Source organism: Equus caballus, chromosome 4 (assembly GCF_041296265.1).
Source record: "Equus caballus isolate H_3958 breed thoroughbred chromosome 4, TB-T2T, whole genome shotgun sequence".
NCBI classification, from domain to species: Eukaryota; Metazoa; Chordata; class Mammalia; order Perissodactyla; family Equidae; genus Equus; species Equus caballus.
This window is the reverse complement of record NC_091687.1, coordinates 5,847,437-5,869,448: the sequence shown is the minus strand read 5'-3', so window position 1 is coordinate 5,869,448 and position 22,012 is coordinate 5,847,437. Positions and strand designations below refer to the sequence as shown.

General features: G+C 40.5%; 1 protein-coding gene and 1 long non-coding RNA gene across 7 annotated transcripts in view; one reads left to right on the top strand and one right to left on the bottom strand.

Annotated features, from left to right (window-relative positions):
* RINT1 (RAD50 interactor 1) overlaps nucleotides 1-19,116 on the bottom strand; it is a 22,413-nt gene extending 3,297 nt beyond the window's left edge. The window contains exons 1-11 of one of the 6 annotated variants that reach the window (XM_001914893.6): nucleotides 18,729-19,116; nucleotides 18,232-18,277; nucleotides 13,540-13,724; nucleotides 10,127-10,368; nucleotides 9,138-9,311; nucleotides 8,891-9,040; nucleotides 8,177-8,333; nucleotides 6,344-6,454; nucleotides 6,023-6,248; nucleotides 5,349-5,486; nucleotides 4,153-4,352 (exon numbers count right to left, since the gene is read on the bottom strand). In XM_001914893.6, the coding sequence (XP_001914928.4) occupies nucleotides 4,153-4,352; nucleotides 5,349-5,486; nucleotides 6,023-6,248; nucleotides 6,344-6,454; nucleotides 8,177-8,333; nucleotides 8,891-9,040; nucleotides 9,138-9,311; nucleotides 10,127-10,368; nucleotides 13,540-13,724; nucleotides 18,232-18,277; nucleotides 18,729-18,770 (1,671 nt within the window). In that variant the 5' untranslated portion in view covers nucleotides 18,771-19,116. Of the gene's footprint in view, nucleotides 1-4,152; nucleotides 4,353-5,348; nucleotides 5,487-6,022; nucleotides 6,249-6,343; nucleotides 6,455-8,176; nucleotides 8,339-8,890; nucleotides 9,041-9,137; nucleotides 9,312-10,126; nucleotides 10,369-13,539; nucleotides 13,725-18,231; nucleotides 18,278-18,647 lie in introns of those variants that run through there. The other 5 variants (XM_023638854.2, XM_070265419.1, XM_070265420.1 and 2 more) reach the window with 5 other exon arrangements.
* Nucleotides 18,933-22,012, top strand: LOC102147354 (uncharacterized). The gene is made up of 3 exons (XR_001380538.3): nucleotides 18,933-19,080; nucleotides 19,257-19,440; nucleotides 20,780-22,012. It is a non-coding gene; the product is annotated as an uncharacterized lncRNA (long non-coding RNA).

Genomic DNA, 22,012 nt, shown 5'->3' with positions numbered 1-22,012 from the left:
CCAATTTTAGAACGTTCTCCTGACCCCAGAAAGAAACCCTGCGCTCTTCACCACCGTCTCGCCGCTCGCCCCAGCCCCAGGCAGCCACTATCTACTTTCTGTCTGTACGGGTTTGCCTGTTCTAGACACTTCATATCAACAGAGTCACACAGTTCGCGGTTCTTTGTGACTAGCTCCTTTCACTTAGTGTGTTCTCAAGGTTCCTCTCTGTTGTAACGTGTATCCGTACTTCACTTCTTTTTATTGCCAGATAGTATTTCCTTATATGGATTTGTATGTTTTACATATCCATTCGTCAGTGGATAGACGTTTGGGTTGTTTCCACTTTTTGTCTATCATGAAGAACGCTGCTATGACCATTTGTGTGTAAGTTTTTGTGTGGAGGTGTGTGTTCATTTCTCTTAGGTATACAGCTAAGAGTGGAATTGCTGGGCCATATGGTAATTCTATGTCTAACCCTTTGAGAACTGCTAAACTCTTTTCCACAGCACGGCGCCATCTTACATTCCCACTAGCCGTGCGTGGGGATTCAATTTCTCCATGTCCTTGCTAACAATTCCTGTGTCTTTCTTACAGCCATCCTAGTTTGTAGGAAGTGGTGTACCATTGTGGTTGGATTTGCATTTCCCTGATGGCTAACATACTTCAAGTACTCAGTTTTTCTAGACGGATTGAGAGGTGTGGGAAATCTAGCAGACATGAGTTAAGAAAATTGAAATGTCACTTTTATAGTGTATTTTAGGTAGAATTAGTATTATTCTTTCTGCCCTACAGGAAAACAATGCGGTGGATAATTAGCAAAAGATTAAATACAACCTAAATGTCCATTAATAGAGAACTGGTCTGGCCACACTAGGAGCTGTTCAGGGATGGACATGGCAGAGGCCACCGTGGTTTCTGCTCGAACTATCATGGAAGAGGGACTGTCCTTTTGAGACAGCTGATGGACTATGTGGCCTGGAGCTACTGATGGCCACACTTCCCAGAGCCTGCCTGAGAAAGAAGCCAGAAACGAACGACTTCAGAGCAGCCGGGCCTAACCCTCTCAGTTACACAAGTCCCTCACTTCCTCACGCCACCGCACTTCCCACTTAGGCCAGGAGTCGGGTTTCTATCATCCACAGTGAACAATCCCCAATTCTGCACGGATGGACATGTGAGGCTTGGCGCAATCTGCAATGGACAGACAGCTATGAGCAGAGAATCTAAATGAATGGAAGGAGACCTCTGTCCACTCTTCCCGTTTCTAACCATGTAACAGAAGAGCCTTACTGATTTTCATGTAAATTATTCACACACAGAAGGACTGTGAAGATGACTAAAGGACTTCTGATGTTAAATAGAATTTGTATCATAACAACAAACTAGCATACAGAATTCACTCATGATTTGAAGATTCTAAAATCTGACATCTCTGTTGACAGACGGACCCAGTTAATTCAGCATCACATTAAAAATTTTTTAAGGCTAGGGACGATGGCCAATTCATCTTTGTTAACAGATTACAGCATTGAGTAAAGTAGCTAATGATGTTCCACAAATATTTCGTTCAAGCTAAAAGGCTGGCCCTGAATGAGTTTTTTATTCGATCATCTGGCACAAGAATCAAGAATGACTATTTGTTCCATACAACTGAAAAAGCTTAGCAGAGAATGGAGCCGTGTGGGGGCTGAGTCAAGTACTTACTAAAATTAGGAACAAGACACACAAAAGTACACAGTGAATGAATGTGTTCTGATTAGGTGACTTTAGAAAGATAAATGTATGATCATTATGCTCTACATTATACTCATCTTGAAATAATTATTTTGAAATAATTATTTTGTCTTATTTTGCTTGCTCAGCAGAACGATATTATGCATGTGGATTTCAGTTAACATTTTTGTAGGAAAAAAGGCATTAAATAATTGTACTAAGTCACAGCCAAAGAGTCTAGATTAGAATAAACTGTGATCTTGTTTATCAGATTTTTATCTTGTTTATATCTGTTATTAGTATATTTATTTTCCTTTCTTATTTATTTTGGCTTATTACCCGGTATTTAAGATAAGGACTGTTTTGTTTTTTCTTTCACAGTAAAGGAATACATTTTCTTCTATACAATGCTTTAGATGTACACCATAATTTTTTTCTATATAGAACAAAATTAATTATATAATACGTTAGCAGTATACTACAGTTATCATAAATTCATAATTTAAAATACATTCTTTTCATGTTTTCTAGACTTCCTCCCTAACGGGGCCATTAAATATTTTAAATGTCTGTGTTTGACTATAGTATTTGACTATTGCTTTTATTTTTTATTTTATTGCATTAAGATTTGACGATATACAGAAATTTTAAATTAATTTACCTTGTCCATCTTTGTGCCTCACCTGGACACACTCGAAAATTGTGTTTTCCTTAGTATACCCTGAATTTATCGCTAATCTGCAGACAATCTTTCTATTTAACTCAAACTTTTCAACTCCACTTTATCACATTGTATAAGTGTTATTTTTAAGTCTTTAGTTAAAATTACAGTTGTTTTGTTGTTTTACTTTCCTGTCCATTTTCATTTATGACACACTTATATTATGCTTTACATTTATAATGTATCATCATATTCATTATCCTCAGTATGGTTACTTTTCACCATTTAATGTATATTTCACAATTTTGTGGTCTGTTAATGCTTTCTACCATGAAACCTACGTCATGGGACACGCTGGTAAAAACCCAAGCGGACTTTGTCTCAGCTGCTGCTGATCTTAGAACAGTGATCCCTCACCGGAGGGCACCCGTCAAGGGGGTGCTGGGGCCCTTGAGATCCCTTTATTGCCTACAACATCCAAAGGAAGTAATCTACTTATCTTAAGCCTATAAAGGCTAATTAAGGTTCTTCACTTTTGGCTGGAAGTATATCTTGGAAAATCCAGTTACCAGAAGCACTGAGAACCAACATATGCCTTGGATTAATAAAAAGAGTAGGGGCCCGCCCGGTGGCGCAGCAGTTAAGTTCGCACGTTCCGCTTCAGCGGCCTGGGGTTCGCCCGTTCGGATCCGGGTGTGGACATGGCACCACTTGGCAAGCCATGCTGTGGTAGGTGTCTCACATATAAAGTAGAGGAAGATGGGCACGGATGTTAGCTCAGGGCCAGTCTTCCTCAGCAAAAAGAGGAGGATTGGCAGCAGTTAGCTCAGGATAATCTTCCTCAAAAAAATAAATAAATAAATAAATAAAAATAAAAAGAGTAAAAATAAATTACTACTTAATCATTATATTTAGGCAAGCCAAATCTGTCAGCACATAGAATCTGCATGGAGAGAAGAAGGAAAAGTAAAATTCTTGGAGGTAAAAGGCCCTGCTTGGTCACTGGACCTAAGGTTTTGATCTTTAGATTTATTTAACACATACCTCCCAACATAAGAAATTAGTTAACTTTTTGGATGTGATAATGGTATTGTGGTTATTTTTTTTAAAAGGAGGTCTTATCTTTTATAGCTATATTTTGAAATATTTACCATGAAATATGATACCTGAGATCTGCTTCAAAATAATCAAGCGTGAGGGGTGGAGGAGAGGTGTAAAGGTTGGACTGAAACAGGCTGGCACAAGAAGCTGGTGGCAGGCTCACGGGAGTTCATTTGACTACTCTGTTTACTGTTGTATATGTTTGAAAATAAACAAAACATTAAATAATTTTTTTAAGAAAAATAAATGTTAAAAAAACAGTTTCTATTTTTGTGATTCTTCATAATTTGTCATGTTTTGAAGGCATTCAAGAGGTATCAAATGTTTTTATTTTATTTCTGTCAAAGTCCTGCGTTTTACTGATTTTCACACCATTATTCAATCTGAGGTTTTTCTGAGATAGCAATTAGCATACATGAATATCTCCCATCTATAAAGTGTAAAGAGGAAACAGGTTCTTTCTGTAAACAACTATTTCATGAAAAAGGTTGTCTTTCTTTTCCGATGATTAAGCTATTAGGAGTATTTAACCTTTTGAGACTTAATTGAGAAAACTGTGTACTTTAATCACACTTCCTAAGTTTGGCTTGTTATTCTGCCTAAAGTATATTTTTGCTGGCTACAGATTCAACATTTCAAAGGTAAAATTATTCAAACAACTACTATGTTATTGACATAAAACCACATTAACTTACGACATTGTCTGCCCAGTCTGCTAGGACTGTTGAGATATAGTTCACAGCATTAAGGATGGCACAGTATCGGAAGCCGAGGGGCGCTCTCGTCTCCTCTTTCATCACCTGCGTTAATCGTATCCTAAAATCATCTACTAAGTCTTTCTGTAACTCCAGGAACTGCAGCTTTCGAGAAGCCGTAGGAAGGTTCTTATACCTGTCTGTGGAGAGAGTTAAGACACAGGAAGGTTTTTGGTCCTGTCCATGACAGAGTTATAGGTTACATACTTTTTGTGTTTTAGTGTTTTCCATATTTTTATCACAGTGAAGAATATGGAATTATTTACTGACTAGGCTGCAATGACACTTCTTCAGGTTACTAGACGGGCCCAAGAAATGGACACAACAGAGGACGGCGGCACTGAGGGCTCAGTGGCACCTGGAGAAACAGCAGGCCTGCAGTGGGCGATGTGGACGGCCACAGACCAACCAGGGCTGGAGGCTGCCAGGCCACCTCCGGCCAGAACATTCCTACACTTACTACTCCAATCCTTAAAGTCACTTTATTATTTGACTCTTCTGCAGTCTTTGATATATCTAGATGAAGAATATTTAAAATTTAGGTCAATCACCATGTGCTGAAGACACGTAAACGGAATGGCAAGAGCAGTCTGGTAATACAATTAAATTCCTATTTAATTGTTTTTACGTAACAATTCAGGAATTTTCCCCTCATGTATACCAATGTTTAACATCTTACTTAAATTTTTAAAAATCCAAAAGCGAGAAGATTGTGCTAGAGTTCTGCCAAAACAGATGCTGAATTTGAAGATACTATAATAACCACTTTATAATATTAATTTTGTTGAACTACTTGAAAAAGTACCATGTGAAGGGTCAGTACTTTTAAAACAAAGTTGTATCTTAAAAACCTTATACTGGGGCCAGCCCTGTGGCTGAGTGGTTAAGTGTGAGCACCCTACTTCAGCGGCTCAGGGTTTCGTTGGTTCGGATCCTGGGCATGGACATGGCACCACTCATCAGGCCATGCTGAAGCAGCATCCCATGTGCCACAACTAGAAGGACCCACAACTAAAATATACAACTATGTACTGGGGGAATTTGGGGAGAAAAAACAATCAAAAAAACAAAGAAGAAGATTGGCAACAGTTGTTAGCTCAGGTGCAAATCTTTAAAAAAAAGACACTTATACTTACCAGTTATAACCAAGAGTAGCATCATGAAAGTTTCTGCACAGTCTGGAACTTTCATCTCGTCTACATCAGTGATGTCCTTATACTGGGATATCCAGGCAGCTTCTGATGAAAGCATTGAGTCCATTTTTTGAAGAGCAACTGATAAGCAGAGAAAAGGATCATGTCAATTAAGTAGTTACACTCATTCCTAATTTTTCAACTCACAATTTTTTAGGAATGATGACTTTTCTATTAAAAATAAACAAATCTGCAACCTCCTACTAGTTGTACTATATTTAACATGCTCTATCCTAGGGTTAAACAAGATGCTTTACTTCTCCCTGCCACCCCCACCCAAAATCTTCACAATACTCATACTGACTAGGTAACTACACCCAAAATCATTCTACCAAGAGCAGAAATACTGTCTGTAAAATCTATGAAACAGTTAACTACATTCTCTACTGGCTTGAATATTCCGGTGTGGAAACATGTAAAGTGCAATTCCAAGAAAACTGAAATTTGATGGGAAGAAAAGAAAACAAGGTGACCTCTGAAGGCAATGTGGTACATGCTGACCGAGAACAATTTAGATGGCTCTAGCGTCTACCCAGAACTGGAGGAGAAAAATGCCAAAAAGTAACATACACAAAAAGAGAGATCTCTCCCCACCCTCCGGCCACGTGAGCACTTACATTTTCTCTCCACAGTCAACCATCTCTGAAAACAGGTCTCCTCTGATAGAATGTGCATACAGTTAGCAAAAGTGCCAGGATAGCCGTGAACGCTGTGGAGCTCCCTTTCGAACAAAAGCACCTCATCCACCAAATGACAGAAGAGATTGTCATCATAGAGCAGACAAGGGATATCAGCAGCTAACTTCTCAAGAACCAGCATCACAAGGCCTCGGGAAAATTCAAGCTAGAAGACATGCATAAGCACAAGGTAACGCAGACGACAAGTTATTCGCGGACACATACAACTCCGACCGGAGTGCTTGGCACTGAGCCTCTTACCCTTGCACTGACCGCAGAGCCGACTTTGTCTAAGATGGGCTGAATCTTCTCATCCAGAAACTGAGTGTGGTTCCCAATCCACAGAAGGACCTGAGCCAAGTACCATTCAGGCTAAGGAAGGAGGTAGAACAGTTTGAATTCTTAAGTCATTCCAACTAGAAAGTTACAATTAAATGGCTCTATTTAATTGTACACACACAGCACTTGCAAAAATTAGTTGAAAATTCCTATGTGTAAGAGCACAATTCCTAGTCTGAACTTAAAACTCACGCAAGGCTTAATAATCAATGTTTCCCAATGTACTCTCAACAAATTCCAATAATGTGGCTGAAGTCAATAAACTCATAAATATCCAATGCCATATACTTAAAACCTAGCACTTGAGAAATACGTGAAATGATGAGTAGAATTACAAAGAAGTGATGGCCTTTAAATTGTTTTTTTTAAAATAACAATCCAACATAATTTTTAAACATTATTTTCTTCGGCTTTTTCTTTTCAAAAGGTAAAAATTAAGAAAAAAATGTGGCTGGTCTGCATTACAAAAAATGCACAGGCCTTAAAACAGGTATAATTAGAGAAAAGGAACTGTAAGCATGAGGCATGTTAAATCATCCCGAGAGATACTTCTATAGGCCTTCAAAGTTCTGTTGGACAGGGACTCAGATACATTTACTGAATGGTAAACGCCTGCCGTGTGCTACATGCAGGGAACGCAAAAACGAACAAGGGGCGGTCTCTAACCTCAGGGGCCGTGCAGTTTAGGCTTGACGACGAGTACTGGGACCACAGGAACCACACTCTAAAAAGGAGCCAGCGTGACTCCCAAGTTTCTCACCCCAAGTTATGACTGCCTCCCTACAGCTCTAGGTCTACGGCTGTGTCTCACTCACTACTCACTAGTTGCTTCCACTCTTCTTTCCACCAACACACCATCCAGAAAAGGAGGAGACTCACAAAGTACAAAAGAACAAGCTGAATGTAGGAACCAGAGATCCATGCCACTCTGGCCCTTCCTATGCAAACATAACTGCCTTTCCCTGCATTCTTTAAAATTCTATAAAGCCTACAGGCTCATTTCTGTATGCCACACACAATGCCGGCTGGAAGCTGGCATTTAATAACAGTTAACCCAAAACACTCACTGAACCCCTTTGCTACTTGCCCTGCATGAGATGCAGCAAAACTCAAGGATAAACGAGGCAGGATCCGCCCCCTGGCCCCTGCACCCCACAGGCAACAAACAAGGTTATACTTCTCAACAAAATCAAATTTCATTGAAAACAAACGCCTACGATTGTTTTTCAGGTCAGATTAAAGAAAATGCTCAACAATGTGCTCAATATACATGGCACAGTCCCTCAACTAAAACGTCGGATGAGTTCCTCAAAGCCATTCCCATCACTGATTGCCATATTCTCCCGGCACGGCTACAAACTGTTTCAACATCAACACCTCCATTCAAAAGCTAATGCTCTCCTCTCTTTTGACTTTCACTTGTTTCTGACACATTGATAAACCTAAAGGAGCGATCAGCACAGTGAAACATGGATCCAGTTGTGAAAAATGCCACAGCAAATGCTACAGCACACGCCAGGGGAAACTCGAGAAACTGGTCAGATGATGTGCTAATGAGTGAGCTGATTCCTACAACACATCAACGCAGGTCCCAAAATAGGTCTATAAAGGGCAGTGACACAACAGGAATTTAGCTCTTTAGAGAAAAAACAGAAATGTGAACAGAACCAGATTTTAAGTTAAACCAGCAAAAGTATAAAAACCCTTAACATCTGCTATTAATAAAAACCAAGGACGAGAGTCGGCAAAGCACACCTTGCTTATGACATTCGTCTGCCGGTTCCCTCTGAAGTGATACCTGAACCTCTTCTGAAGGGGAGTCAGCATAATCTGGATGGGCAGGATGACAGAAGGCGATGCAGGAAGAGAGTACTTTTCTGGAAGCTGTTTTGGCTCAGTAAGTAATTCATCTCTGACATAGTCAAATCAAGGAAAAAGAATCTAAAGCATATATACATACGTGTGTGTATGTAGTATATATACACATACTTTTTTATTCAACAATTATATGAGATACTAAGTAAAATTAATTATGATACAGACAATATGTAATTCAACTTTACATAAGATTTCAGTAAAAAGCGCATGAAAATGTTACTGGAATTAATCTGTCTTTCCTAAAATAAGGAATAGCAGTAGGGGAACACATTCAAGTAACGATTTTATTAAATTAACACTAAGTCACTAAGGTTTCCTCCCAATTGCCCATTTTTTCTATTGTCCCAAGAGACCTATATGTGATGCAAACTCGTGTCCATCATCTACTTCAGACTGATCCACGCCCTCCCACCTACATGCAATCCACTTTGAAAGAGAACAATCTACCACTCCATGGGCATAGACAGATCAAGTCCAAACCCAGTACTCCCGTTTGGCTTCTTAGCCACTTTCAAAAAGTTTTACTCTCTAGCCATAAATCCACTCTAGAAAAAAATAAATTTTAGTAAGTTTTAACTCCAATAAAGATACGAGGTTTGTAGTTTCAGAAGCTGACAAAACAATGTCTCCAGGTTACTGTATATCTCAGAGGAACCGGCCGGTCGACTTAAGCCAACAGTCTGAGACTGAGAGGGGGCGATGAATGGCCAGTGAAGCTGTGCTAGGATCTCCTCAAAATCACTGTAACAGAAAAGTGACACACACACATCAGCAAAATAAAACGATCACCAAATATCCATCTGAAGCAATTAGCATGAAATACCGGTAAATTCCCGACCTTGTAAGCTTGTCCTTGAGAATTTTATGCCAGAATTTAACAGTGGCTCTCATGAAAGCAAGAAGATGAGTACAAGATGACTCCTGAAGCTTGATGTCCAGTTCTGCCATTGACACCAGAGTGGAGGCTGCCTCTGGGACATTATTGGTCATCAGATATTGCTGAATATTATCGCTGCAAAACAAGGCCAAGCAAACTTGAAAGACAGTTCAGAATAATTCCAACATAAAATACAGTGACTATGATATACTTAAAATGGGACACTAAGACTCTTGGATGACTTTTCTCCCTTAAGTCTTCAGACAGCATTAATGCTTGCCAACAGCTTTGAAGCAAGAGGAGTGAAAACAAAGCAAGGATGCAACAGTACAGTTTGGAGGGGCTGGGGGACTATATCAAGACACCAAATGAGCTGCCAATCTAGGCAGAAAGGTTAATTTAGCTGGCTTGAAAGGCAATACCAGACACTCAAAATCAACCACCAGTAATACGTATTCAATTCAAAAGCAAGTACTTCTTTTTTTCCCTCCCCACAAGTAACAAAACTGTTATTCACTTAAGAATATTGTGCAGCTCTTATTGGATGATACCCATTGAAAAAAATTTAAATTATAGGGAAAGTAATTCATTTCATTGTGACCATCTCTATAAAGTGAAAGCCAAGAGGAATACTACCACACTGAGGGGCTGTTTTATTAACGTGGCATTATAAATAACGGTTCCTATCATGTGTTCACAATACAACTATAGGACTTAAAATTTTTACTTAGATTACTCTCTTTCAAATGCAAATTAAGCTCCCTGAAAAGTTTATGTTCATTCACAACAAAGGAAAAGAATCATTATCATAATGCTATTTTCATAACAACTGGTAAAATTACATTATTACAATCTTTAATTAACTCAATTATTTAATGGCATGCATACACTCTCTAAGACAGAGCCTCAGAGGAAAATAATAATTACGAGAACAAAGAGGCCCATTTTACCTTAGTTCTTCAATTTGTGAAATCCATTTAAGGTAAGCGAGATGCCGTTCAATTTCTTCAATCTGGTTAATCATGGCGCCAAGATCTTCCATCCAGGGCTGTGCGGTCAGCAAGTGGCTGTTAATGGAACTGGAGAGATGAGTTTCTTGCTCCAGAAACTGATGGAGGAATTGCTCTGATTCTTCTGCATTTTTTAAGGCACTCTGAATTCTTTTAGGGATTTCTGATGAAATTGTAAGTACCTGATCATACCAAAAAACAAAAACAAAAATCGGCAGCAATCAGATAAAATTTTCATAACCTTATTAGTTCATTACCTTCCAAATACATGTCTGTCCTAATAGAACTGAAAATTGTCAATTAAAAGCTTCAAAAGAAAGGTGTGGTTTCTGCATCCTATACCAACCAAACCTACACATGAAAGGCTGTGTGTAGAGATGTGCAGGGAGGGGCCTGTCACACTGGCCTGGAAGCATTCTGGAGCTGCCTTCATGACACTCAGGACTTTCTAGGGTCCAGCCAGAACACTTACATGCTTTATCTACTCATTACTTTCTTTCAGAAACAAATGAAGCTCTGATTCTAGAAGTCTGGGCATCTGCATTTGGCAAAAGTTCCCCAGGGTGATTCTGACTGAAGCTGAGAACCACTAACTTGGTAAGATGATATCCAGGTAGTGCCTTTAGATATGGGATTTATTAAAGGAATTTTTCTTACAGCATATGGAAAAACATACACAAATATTAGGCATCAGCACAATATAAAGAAGATTATAGGGGAACTTTAACTTGAATCAACACTGATTAGACACTTACTCTGTACCAGGCACTGGGCTAGGGACAGACAGATAAATAAGACACAGCACCTGCCCGTAAGCTCAGTTGGTAGAGGAGAGAGACGTAAGCAGACAAGTTCAACAGCGGAACTAATGCAATAAAAGAGCCGTGCCAGGTGCGAGGGTGTACCATGGCAGTGCTTCCCAGACCTGAAGTGCACCTGAAGCACCTGAGAGCTGGTTATAATGCAAATTTGGACTCAGGAGGTTCGAAGAAGGAATTGGGACTCTGCATTTCTAACAAGCCCCCACACTTCAAGTAGCAAGGTTTTGAGGCGCAAGGCAATTGTGCTTGCACTGCTCACGCACAGACCTTTGCAGGATGGGTGGGAATTTGTTAGGGAACCTTGAAAGGAAAGGGCATTCCAGGCAGAAGGAATACTGCGGCCATGATCAGAGAACAGCTCGGAGGTAAGTAGGGCAAAGAGTACAGTTCAAAGAAATGCAGAGAGAAGAGGCGAGCCTGGACAGGTAGAGACCAGGGAGATCACAGTGGGCATCTTGTGCCTTAGAAGAACGTGGGCTTTATCCAACAGACAATGGGAAGCCATTAAGAGTGTTTCCTAAGGGACTAGTTTAGTCAGATTTATGATCTAGAAAGGTAATGTGATAAACAATTATGTTTATTCTCATACTATTTGTAATAACAAAAACTAGAAACAGAAAAACATCTACCAATAAGGGCCTGGTTAAATAAATTATTTGAATAACGATAAAACTGTTAAAAAAGAGAGATCTATATACATTGATAAACAAGTACTATACTACATTAATTATAAAAAGTTAAGCATATATATGCTTGCATATACATAAAAGTTAACTATATAACTATATTTTTTATATATTTGCCTATTCTCATATAAAGAAATGTCTGTAAGGAATAAAAAAGATAGTTACTGTGACAGCATGAATAAAACAGAAGATGGGGAAACTACCATCAAATGCAAGAGACAATGCAGCCTGAACTGAGGTGGACAGCAGGGGTGGCCACCAGAGACACTAAGGGAGGCAGAACTCCAACGTCTTGGTGCTGGGGTAGAGTAAGGATGATGAGCAGCAACCTAGGGAGGCTCCTAGGTCTCAGGCCCGAATGACAGGCAGATGGTGGTGCCATTTTCCAAGACAGAGAAGTATTTTAAGACATGCATCAGCACAATTCCAGACAAGCTGAATTTAAGGTTTAATTAGGGACTTCAGCAAAAGCTTCCATGGTCATCAGGGAAACAAGGCTGATTACAGTGGGTCAAAGAGCAAACGGCAAAGTAGGAAGTGGAGATAGAGACAAAGTAAGATGACTTTCTGAAAAAGCCTAACAGTAAAAGGAAGCCACGAACACCTACTGAAAGATGAGGGGAGGGTTTTTCATTTGTTTAGGTTTTAAGGAAAAGATCTGGCTATGTCCATATGCCGAGGGCTCAGGCCTGGCTGAGGAGTAGGGGATGAAATTATGGAGTGAAGCAAGTTCACGGAGGTGGCAGGCAGGATATGGGGCACAAGAATTGCCTTAGATTGATCCTCTGCTGAATTAAGAACTAGAAACGGTTGCAAATAAGTTTGTGGAATGTAGGGTAGACTGATTAATAGGTTCCGGCTAGATGGCCTCAATTTTTCTGTTTGGGAAAAGCAAAGGACAGAATGGCCAGGTGGGGTTGGCTGTCTTGGAGAGAATCCGGCAGAAGAGCTGAGGGAAGCAGAGAGGAGCCAACCCTCCCATGGAAGGACCATCAGGTGGGGCTGAAGACACACATGTGGGCTGGCATCCACCCACTCAGCTGTGTGATTTCCTCCAAGAGAGCCCAGAACTTGCCCACAGGGGTGGAAGAGGAGGATGGGGCTGGGCTAAACTTAGGGACTAGCAGTAGACGTGGTGGAAAGACTGGAAGATGTGGAGGCCGAAGGTGCTGGGATGAGAAAACGTAAGATCACTGACAGCCCGGGGCTGACACACCAACATACCCAAGCAGAGTTTACCCAGCCAAATGTAATAGCTACACAATACATTTATCATTTATCTTTGACAAACACACTGCTGCAAATACAGGGACCCATTTATTCCTTTAAGATTGTAGCCATTGGGTTTTCAAAACATTATTTTAAATAATATGTTCACTGTAAAAAGAAAAAAATTGAAAATACAGAATGATATGGAGAAAATAAATTACCTGTTAACAAACCACCCAGAAATAACCATTATTATAATGTTATACTCTTTCTCATGTTTTCTCCCTATGAGTGCATATATAAAAAATTGGGAATGATGGTGTTATAACATTTTTGTATACCATCAAATTATGTACTTGTAAAAGCACTTTAAAAGTCATTGTATAAAAAGCTACTTAAAATGTTAGCAATCCTTATGTTTTCAAGACATAATCATATCAGCAGGAACTCTGTGTTTTACATAATTTGTCAAATACCTAGCACACTGTAGCCCCTTAAAACCTATTAAACAGTTTAAAATGATTAGACCATTTGTCACAAGCCCATCTTCAAAATTCCCTGTATAATAATGATTATGTTTACATTACGCTAATTGTAATGAGGATACTGCTGATATTATTTCAATGAGCTTTAATACCTGTTCTTCCAATTGCATTTTGCTTTCTGTCATCTGTTCTATGAGTTTATCAAGTTTCTTTAAAGATTTAAGGTCATTTCCAACTTCCTTCTCTATAAATGCAGACACATAGGAAGAGAGACCACCACTATCTGTACCTTCACCGACTTGTTCATTTCCAACAAGAGCTGCGATATTTAAGTCACCTAAAATGAAAGAATAACAATTACTCAACACCACTAAGTACTACGGAGATAAGGGAAATAGAAAAGATATACAAGGCAATACATCTACCTTCCAAAGTCAATCATTTAAAGAAAACTATCTATATACGGTATTTTTGTGTATATACATGTGTACTATGTATATACAAATATATATATACACACACACAAAAGAAACCCAAATGAATGTATCTATAGTGTACATATATATGCATATACATATATACACACACATACTATACGTACACCAATATATTCATTTGGGTACTTTTGTGTATATATTTAAAATATAATTGTGTATTTAAAAATAATTGTGTGTATATATATTTTGTATATATGTATATATATTTTTGTATATATGTATATATATTTATGTATATATGTATATTTTGCATATATGTATTTTGTATTTGTGTATATATATATTTTTGTATATATGCACACACACACACACACACACACACACACAAATACCTAAATGAACAGCTTAAAGCAATCTATCAATCAAATACTACAAAATGCTTGAGCTGAGGAAATTCAGAGTGAAGGAAAAATTCCTAGTCGGTCCTAGTAACTACAGGTTTCAACAGACGTTGGCATGACAAAGCAGTTACAAATAGATATTAAACTTTTCCCGAAGACCTTGTATCTTAAGAATCTATTTTATTACTGAGGAAAAAAAGGTCAAATCTGATTAGTTATTGATGCAGTTCTTATTAAATTAGTAATATAATTTCAAAGTCCGTAAGGAACCAGATGGTATGGACTAGAATAAAACCAAAGGAGGACTCTGGTTTTAAAATGCTAAGAAAAAAATAGTATTAAAGATTTCAAGTATATGAAAAAAAACCAAAATGGTGACCAATGAATAAAAACTCCTCCTTATGTAAGAATAAAAAGTTTTATAAGCTTCAAATACCTTTGTACAAAGATGTCCATGTCAGAAACAGAAAAAAAAGGAAATATGAGAGAAAACACAAATTACTGGGAAAACCTCAAAATGCCTGATGCAACCTTTAAATTGTACAGTCTAAAGTGAGACTCTTTCCATGGCAAACAAACTAGACTTGGATGAAACGAAGGCTGGACTTATTAAATGTGACAAAAACAGGTGACTTAGCACCCTGAAGCCATTTCTTGAGAAGAGTGGTGGCAGAGGCGACATTTCCTATAGCAGAGCTAACAATGCCCAGTGAAAATACGAACACTGGGGAGCTTTGCTCTCGCCCCAGTTAGTGAAATTTCCCAAAGAGATTACTCCTTACTGCATGCTTGGAAATCCATCATTTCTTATATTTCAAAGCCAGTTTTTCACTCCGCAAGAATCCGTACCTTCTTCCACCATCCAGATTTTTAAGACATCACTAAGCATTTTAAGTTACCTCTAATTCACTGTGGAGTGACACAAGCTTCAAATATATAAATAAAAAATTTTCAATTTATGTTTAAACAAAACACTAAAAAACAAATTTCTAGTAAACACACAATCCACTTCAAAGCAATTAAACTATTTCCCACTGTCCTAAATTTGTGGACTGACAGCACGGCTCCTCTTTTCCAGAGCATCTCTAGCTATCCCTTTGCTGACCTCTGTGCCCGGGTGGCTTTCTGAACGTGCCTTGAAGTGCAGAGAAACCCGCAGGCCCACTGCAGCCTCCTGGCAAAGAAGGCGGGAGTGACATGACCCACAGTCGCTGCCATTAGCTTTCTCCTTCCACTCCACCCCAGGGCGCTAAGATACACTGTTTCCCTCTCAAGTATCTGCTTCCATATGGAAGTGATCCCCTTTCGGTTACTCACGGCTTCCTCCTTCCTGGAGAAGTTTAGGAAACCTGAAGTTTGGGTCAAACTTGGTGTAACAGAACTCCATTTCACTGTGCAGTCACTAAGTTCTCTGACATTAAACATGCTCAAGTAGGGGCCGGCCCAATGGTCAGTGGTTAAGTTCACACGTGCCGGTTTGGGTCCTGGGTGCAGACCTACGCACTGCTTGTCAAGCCATGCTGTGGCAGACATCCCACATACATATAGAGAAAGATGGGCATGGATGTTAGTTCAGGGCCAGTCTTCCAGAACCAAAAGGGGAGGATTGGCAGCATATGTTAGCTCAGGGCTAATCTTACCCCCAAAAAACCCAAAACAAAACAACAACCAAAAATATGCTAAACTCTACTGAGCCCACAACTTGAATTATTCCATACACAGGGGCTTAATCTCCCTAGATTTGAGCAGTACCTGGGGGGAAGAAAGCCCAGATAATGCAAAAATGTAAGGGGAATAGCCATTGATCTCCAAATGAATACAAATGCTATAAAATAAGACCCCAGAGAAAGAGCAAGCAACCAAACACTAGAATAAACCTGAGCACACAGAGCTTTTCTCTACCTCAGGGGTGCCCAAAGGATTCGGTTCCCTCTAAACAAACCATGGACGGTGAGTTTACAAACAAATTAAAAGCTTGATTGTACTAGCATGTACGTAGTTACAAGGATTATGGTAACTGCATGAGAGGGAAAGCTGGGGAACAATCCAGAGCCTCCTGGAGAGCAACCCTGGCTGGACTTCCCCTCAGTTCTCCCTCGGAGCTGGCCGCAAAACTCGGCTCTTCACCAAAGTCAAGTTTTAAGAAAACAGCAATGAGAGAAAGGCAAGAGGTTAGAATCGGCCTCATTTTAAAACAACTGTCCCTTCCACTACAATGAAAATAGGACTATCTAAATAAAGATATGCCTAAATGCAAAGTGTAACTATCAGCTATTGTTTCATTTATTTATGTAAACATTAACAGAATATCTAGCAGTATGTTTAATACTGGGTATGTTCCTCTCCCCCATCCCTAAGGAACAAATTTTCCTTTGGTCTATTGGCCGTATAAGAATTAAAAGCGTGTTCATACGCTATGAGAACCAGTAGCCCACTGGTAGGTAGAACCAGAACTAGTCTAAGTCTACGCTTCAACTTCCCAACCACAAATTCTAACATTTGCCCAGCCCACATTCAAAGGTTGTTAATGGGACTAAAATCCATGTTTCCCTGACTCTCAACCCAATATTCTTATTTCCTTCTTCTTCAAATGTGAGCAGAGCCAGCCGGTCTGCATCCAACTTCATTATACAGAAATCCATCTACTATTATGTACTGGAGTCACAACGTCTTCTTTTTCCTCTATCTCAAATAAAACAGGTAAGTTGTGTGGTATATCTGCAGACACACAGAAACAGGGCTACATGTAGAAGGAATGTTCTGTGAATGCTAAAGTTGCTCTAGCTTAGGAAGTCAATTCTATCTTCATTTCTTTTTTAAATTACACTCTTCTGATATAACCATTTAAATGCAATGATATTCTTCAAAATGACACACTGCTGATTTGGGAAATTTTCATGTGTCTCTTTTTCTCTATTTTTTGTAAAAAGCACTCCTACTTGCAAAGAAGTTGACCATGCCACTAAAGAAAGGACAAGGACAAAGTCTACAGTCTGCATCTATCATTTTACTAAAATGATAGCTCAGGAGGCATCAACTTCCTGGGCATGTGAACAGGGCAAAGGTGGAAAAGGGAAGGGTTAAACAGAAAGATATGGGGTACTCTCAAATTCTTTAAGGAAAAGGAGCTGAGTTGTGGCAGCGATGATTGTCAAGCACTGCGGACTACCTAGAGCTTTCTTTCTGAGACAGAGCATGTCAGTAGGCAACATCAGGGGCAAGCCTAACTCCTAAAGCCAATGTGGTAAGGGAGGCACTCTTCTCTTATCACTACTCATTCCCGACTATTGGTCATGATCAGTAGAACCCCAAATCCTCCGATGGAAGAGCTGTCACATGCTTTTCCCCTTCCTCCCGCAATAAATTTCACTTCGAAAACCCCTCAAGGTTCCTTAATTTCCAAAAGCCTGCCATGCCTAGCTTATTAAAGCAAAACGACAAATGTCCACATCACTGACACCCGCTCCTGTTCTAGGTAGGAAGAGCAGGTGTTGACCTTCTCCCTCTTCCTTGTCCAGTCCAAGATCCAAGAAGCAAGTTATCCCTCGTGCTCTTCCCAGATCAACTTCTAACTGCAAACTAACTGAAGGTAAAGTACAACAACTATCACTTGACTCCTTTGAACCCCATTAAGGTGGTGGTCATCTCTCCTAGATCATCAGCCCCTCCAAATTCCTGAGGCTTCATAAGGTGATGCTTCCTTCCCCAAGTGTTTTGAAGCCGGTATGACAGGCAGAACTCCAGTGAAACCACACCAGTCCCTGCACAGGGCAGGGGTCAGGAAGAGCTCTTCTCCAAATCATCCCATAGTTTACCCTTTTAGAAAGACAAAAATAGGTGTTTAATGATAATCAGTATTTGATACTATGCAAGTATGTTGTACAGAAAAAAGGTACTTCATCTAAAAGACAACGGGCTAGGACTCTTCTCGGATGCAGACCCTGGAAGGCTGAGTTTGGGAGAGATGGCTCCGTAGAAAGTGCTACGGTGTCTGGGGTCTGCTTACTTTTCTGCTCGACGTTCTTCCTTTCCTCGCCACTTTCAGAGCAGCACTGGAAGGAGAAGAGGTGTGACAAACCCATTAAGACTGAAGTGGCAGATGGCACTCATACAGGGCTCCCGGGGGGCGTCCACCGGAGGACCGCGAGCTCCCACACCCCTTCCCCGGGGCATTCCCGAGAGGACAGGGCCGTCTGATGCAGGCAGTGGTAGTTCCACTGCCACCTCCCCAGGACCCCTGGAGTGACCTTGCTCAGTCGCCAGGGCCACCTTCCCACAGAGATCTGGGTCATCTCGCCGGGGTCGCCAGAGCCACCGCATCGGGCTACCTCCCCTCGCAGGTCTGTGCCACCCCACCAGGACTGCAAGGGCCACCTCCCCGGTCCACAGGAACCATGTCCCCAGGCGCCAGGGTCACCTCACCGAGACGATCTCCCCTCGGAGATCTGTGCCACCTCACTGGACCACCAGGGTCCCCTCCCCGGGCCACCAGGGCCGCCTCACCGGGGTTGCCGGCGCCTCGCCGATCTCGCCGGCCTGGAGCATCCCACCTCCGCGCGGGTCCTCGGCTCCATGCGCAGCCAGCGTGGCCTGCGTGGTCCAGCTCCGCCAGCGACCAGCACCAGCCCCGCCTCGGAGCCTGCAGGACTGAGCGCCACCGCCACTTCCGCTCGCCGTCTCTCTGGCTTCTTCCTCTCCTCCCAGAGAGGCCCTGCCCGCGCCGTCGCCGGCCGTGCGCAGTGGCTCCCCCTGCCGGCCGGGGGGCGTCGCCGCTCCGGAAGTGGGGGACGGTCCTTCCCAACCTCGATGAAACAGCCTCCACCCTCTTTGGGGCTCATAATGATGGAGCTTGAAGGTATCTCTCCTTCCACGCTGAGCTTAATCATGAATCATTTCAATTTGTATTTTAGATGTTATCCCAGATGTTCCGAGAGTGTGAGGGGCCTTGTTGACTAGCTTTAATGTAATTTGGGGGGGGGCTGTTTCGTTGGGAAATTTCCTGTGTCATTATCTTTGGATCTTGCTTTTAAGGATGATCAGATTCAACTGGAGATGACCCTTCAGTTTCCTGCCTAGAGGGTGCAGATCTGGTTGTAAACGTTCTTGGAGCTGAATGGAGGAAAAGGACTCAGGATCTAATGTGCACTTTGCACAGTGCAGAGACCCAAAAACACCTGTTCTTTGTCAGGTAAAGTTATCTGACAGCCAGCAAGAGGTAGGTAGAGGACTCAGGGATTTGACCAACTTTAAAAGCAACCATGGAAGGAGGTAGCATAGAGACTAAAACAAGTGGCGGCGGGGGGCGGGGGTGAGGGGGGAGGTGAGCAACCCTTAGAAGAAATAGAAACCATTCAGTGGGGAGAAAACTTAAAATGTGTCTATTGTGAAAAATGACATGAGTGGAACCATACTAAAATAGAGCCAGAGCAGTCATTTCAGAGGAATTGCCTTGCATGTCTTGTTTCCTTTATCTTCCGAACTGGACCAAACCACCAACGTTCCAAAGAAGTCAGTAAGGACAAGGATATCTTGTCTGTAAGAACTGATGGAACCAATCAGTGAAGTACAAGTCTAGCCTTTTGCCTGATGACTGAACCTCAGGCCAATCTATGAAGTACAAACCTAGTCTTATCTCATCTAGCACCAATGAACTCTTCTTAAATACAACTCCCTTTTTCCATACAAACCTTGAGCCCCTCTCCTATAATCGGGACACTATTTGGGTTTCTACCTGCATCTGTGCTCCCTAAATTACAATTCTTTGATCCCAAATAAATGCTTTGCCTCTTAAGCTGGTTTCTGTTTGTGTAGGTTGACAGTATATATACATATATATTATATGTAAAATCAATATTCTCAGATATGAAATACCATTGCAACCATAAAACAATAACAGGATACTATTATATTTAAAAAGGAGTATTCAGACACCAAAAAATCTGATAGCTGACATGAAAAACTCAATGAAAAGGTTGAAAGATAAGTGTTGGGAAATATCCTAGGGAAAAGAAGCAAAAGGACAAAAAAAGGAAAAACAGGAAAAAATAATAATAAATTAGAGGACCACTCCAGGGGGGCCAAAAATCTGAAAAATAAGAGTTCCAAAGGAAAAAAGCAACTGGGGTTAGGGAAGGAGTGATCATCAACAAAACAATTCAAGGAAATTTCCCCAAACTAAAAGTCATGAGTTTCCAGATTGAAAGAGCCCACTGAGTGCCCAGCACAATGGGTAAAAGTTGACTCACCCCACAGCTCATCGTTTTGAAACTGCAGAAAACTGGGGGCAAAAAGACAACCTTAAGCTTCCAGAGAGAAAAAGCGATCTCCAACAAAGGATCAAGAATCAGCATATCTTTCCATTTTTCAGCAGTCACGAAGAAAGCTAGAAGACATGGGAGTGATTCTATCAAATTTCAAAAGCAAATTTATTTCAAACTAGAGTTCTATACTTGATCAGTAGTAAACTACCAATCAACTAGGGGCAAAGAATAAAGGTATGTTCAGACATTCGAGATCTCAAAAAATTTCCCTTTTATTTACTTCTCCTTTCTCAGGAAGCAACTGGAGGTTGTGCTTCACTAAAATGAGAGACTAAACAAAGAAAAAAGGAGACATGGGATATAAGAAACAGAAGATCTAACACAGGGGAAAAATGAAGTATGATGCCCTGACAACAACTGTGCACTCGACATCGATTGGTGTAGGTCAGAAGGCTCCAGAAGAGACTCCTTCAGAAAGGTGAAACTGATAGAACACCTCATCTATCTAAATCTCTGGAGGGAGAGATTTAAACAATCATTAAGAAGTTTGGGTTTGACTTAGTGGTGAAGAATAAGCCAAAATAAGATAATCATTAACTGCAGGAAAAACAGAAAGCTGAGCAGAAGAGAAGGAATCATAGTATACTATTTTTGCCCAACATGTTGAGTAATGTTTACCTGGTAATGATGAAGTAAACACAAATCTTTTTTTTTTTAAGTACAATATAACTAGATTGGACAGGTAAAGGGATGGGAAGTGTGGTGGGGGTGGCGGAAGGGTTGGGAGAAGGAAGAAGAGCTAAATCTTCATTTTCCATTAAGTGAAGTCAATAGGTAATGCCTAAAAGTGAAAAATCAAGAAATAGCAATACAAACATTTTATATGGAGAAATGAAGGTAAATACCAAAATAACCAGTTGAAAGAGATGAAATGACTGCCTTTGAGGGGAGGGAACAAGGTAAGGGAAAGACTGGAGTCACAGTCTCTGCTGATTCATTGTAAAACTTAACAAGCCTTCTACAGAATTATTTGATCCTAAATCACAGGCATGTATAACTCTGATAAAAATAAAAAATAAAATTAAAGGAGTAAAAAGATTCTCTAAACCCAAATGTTTGCTTCTGAAGAATTCACTTCCTGGTAAAGGAAATACACATGAAAATCTATAATTTAAGATTGAGTGCAGTGGGTTCAACAATGGAAATGTTTGCATGACTGGGGGAGCACAGAAAACAGCTACTCTCTGGGGAGTGGAGAGAGACACCTAAGATGGACACAGCACTAGGCAATAATAAGGACAAAATAGGAGATAAATTGTGTGTGCTAGGCTCTTAGCAATCCATAGTGCTGGTGTGGGGTGAAAAGCAAGATCCGAATATTATACATGTTTGGCTGTAATTTTTTAAAGTCAAGTAGAACGTTAAACTGTTAAATGTTTATTAGAGGGAGTTGGAATGGGGGAGAGGCTCTGAACACATTTTAACTATACAAACCAATAAAGGACTGGCATTTTGGAAAACTGAAAA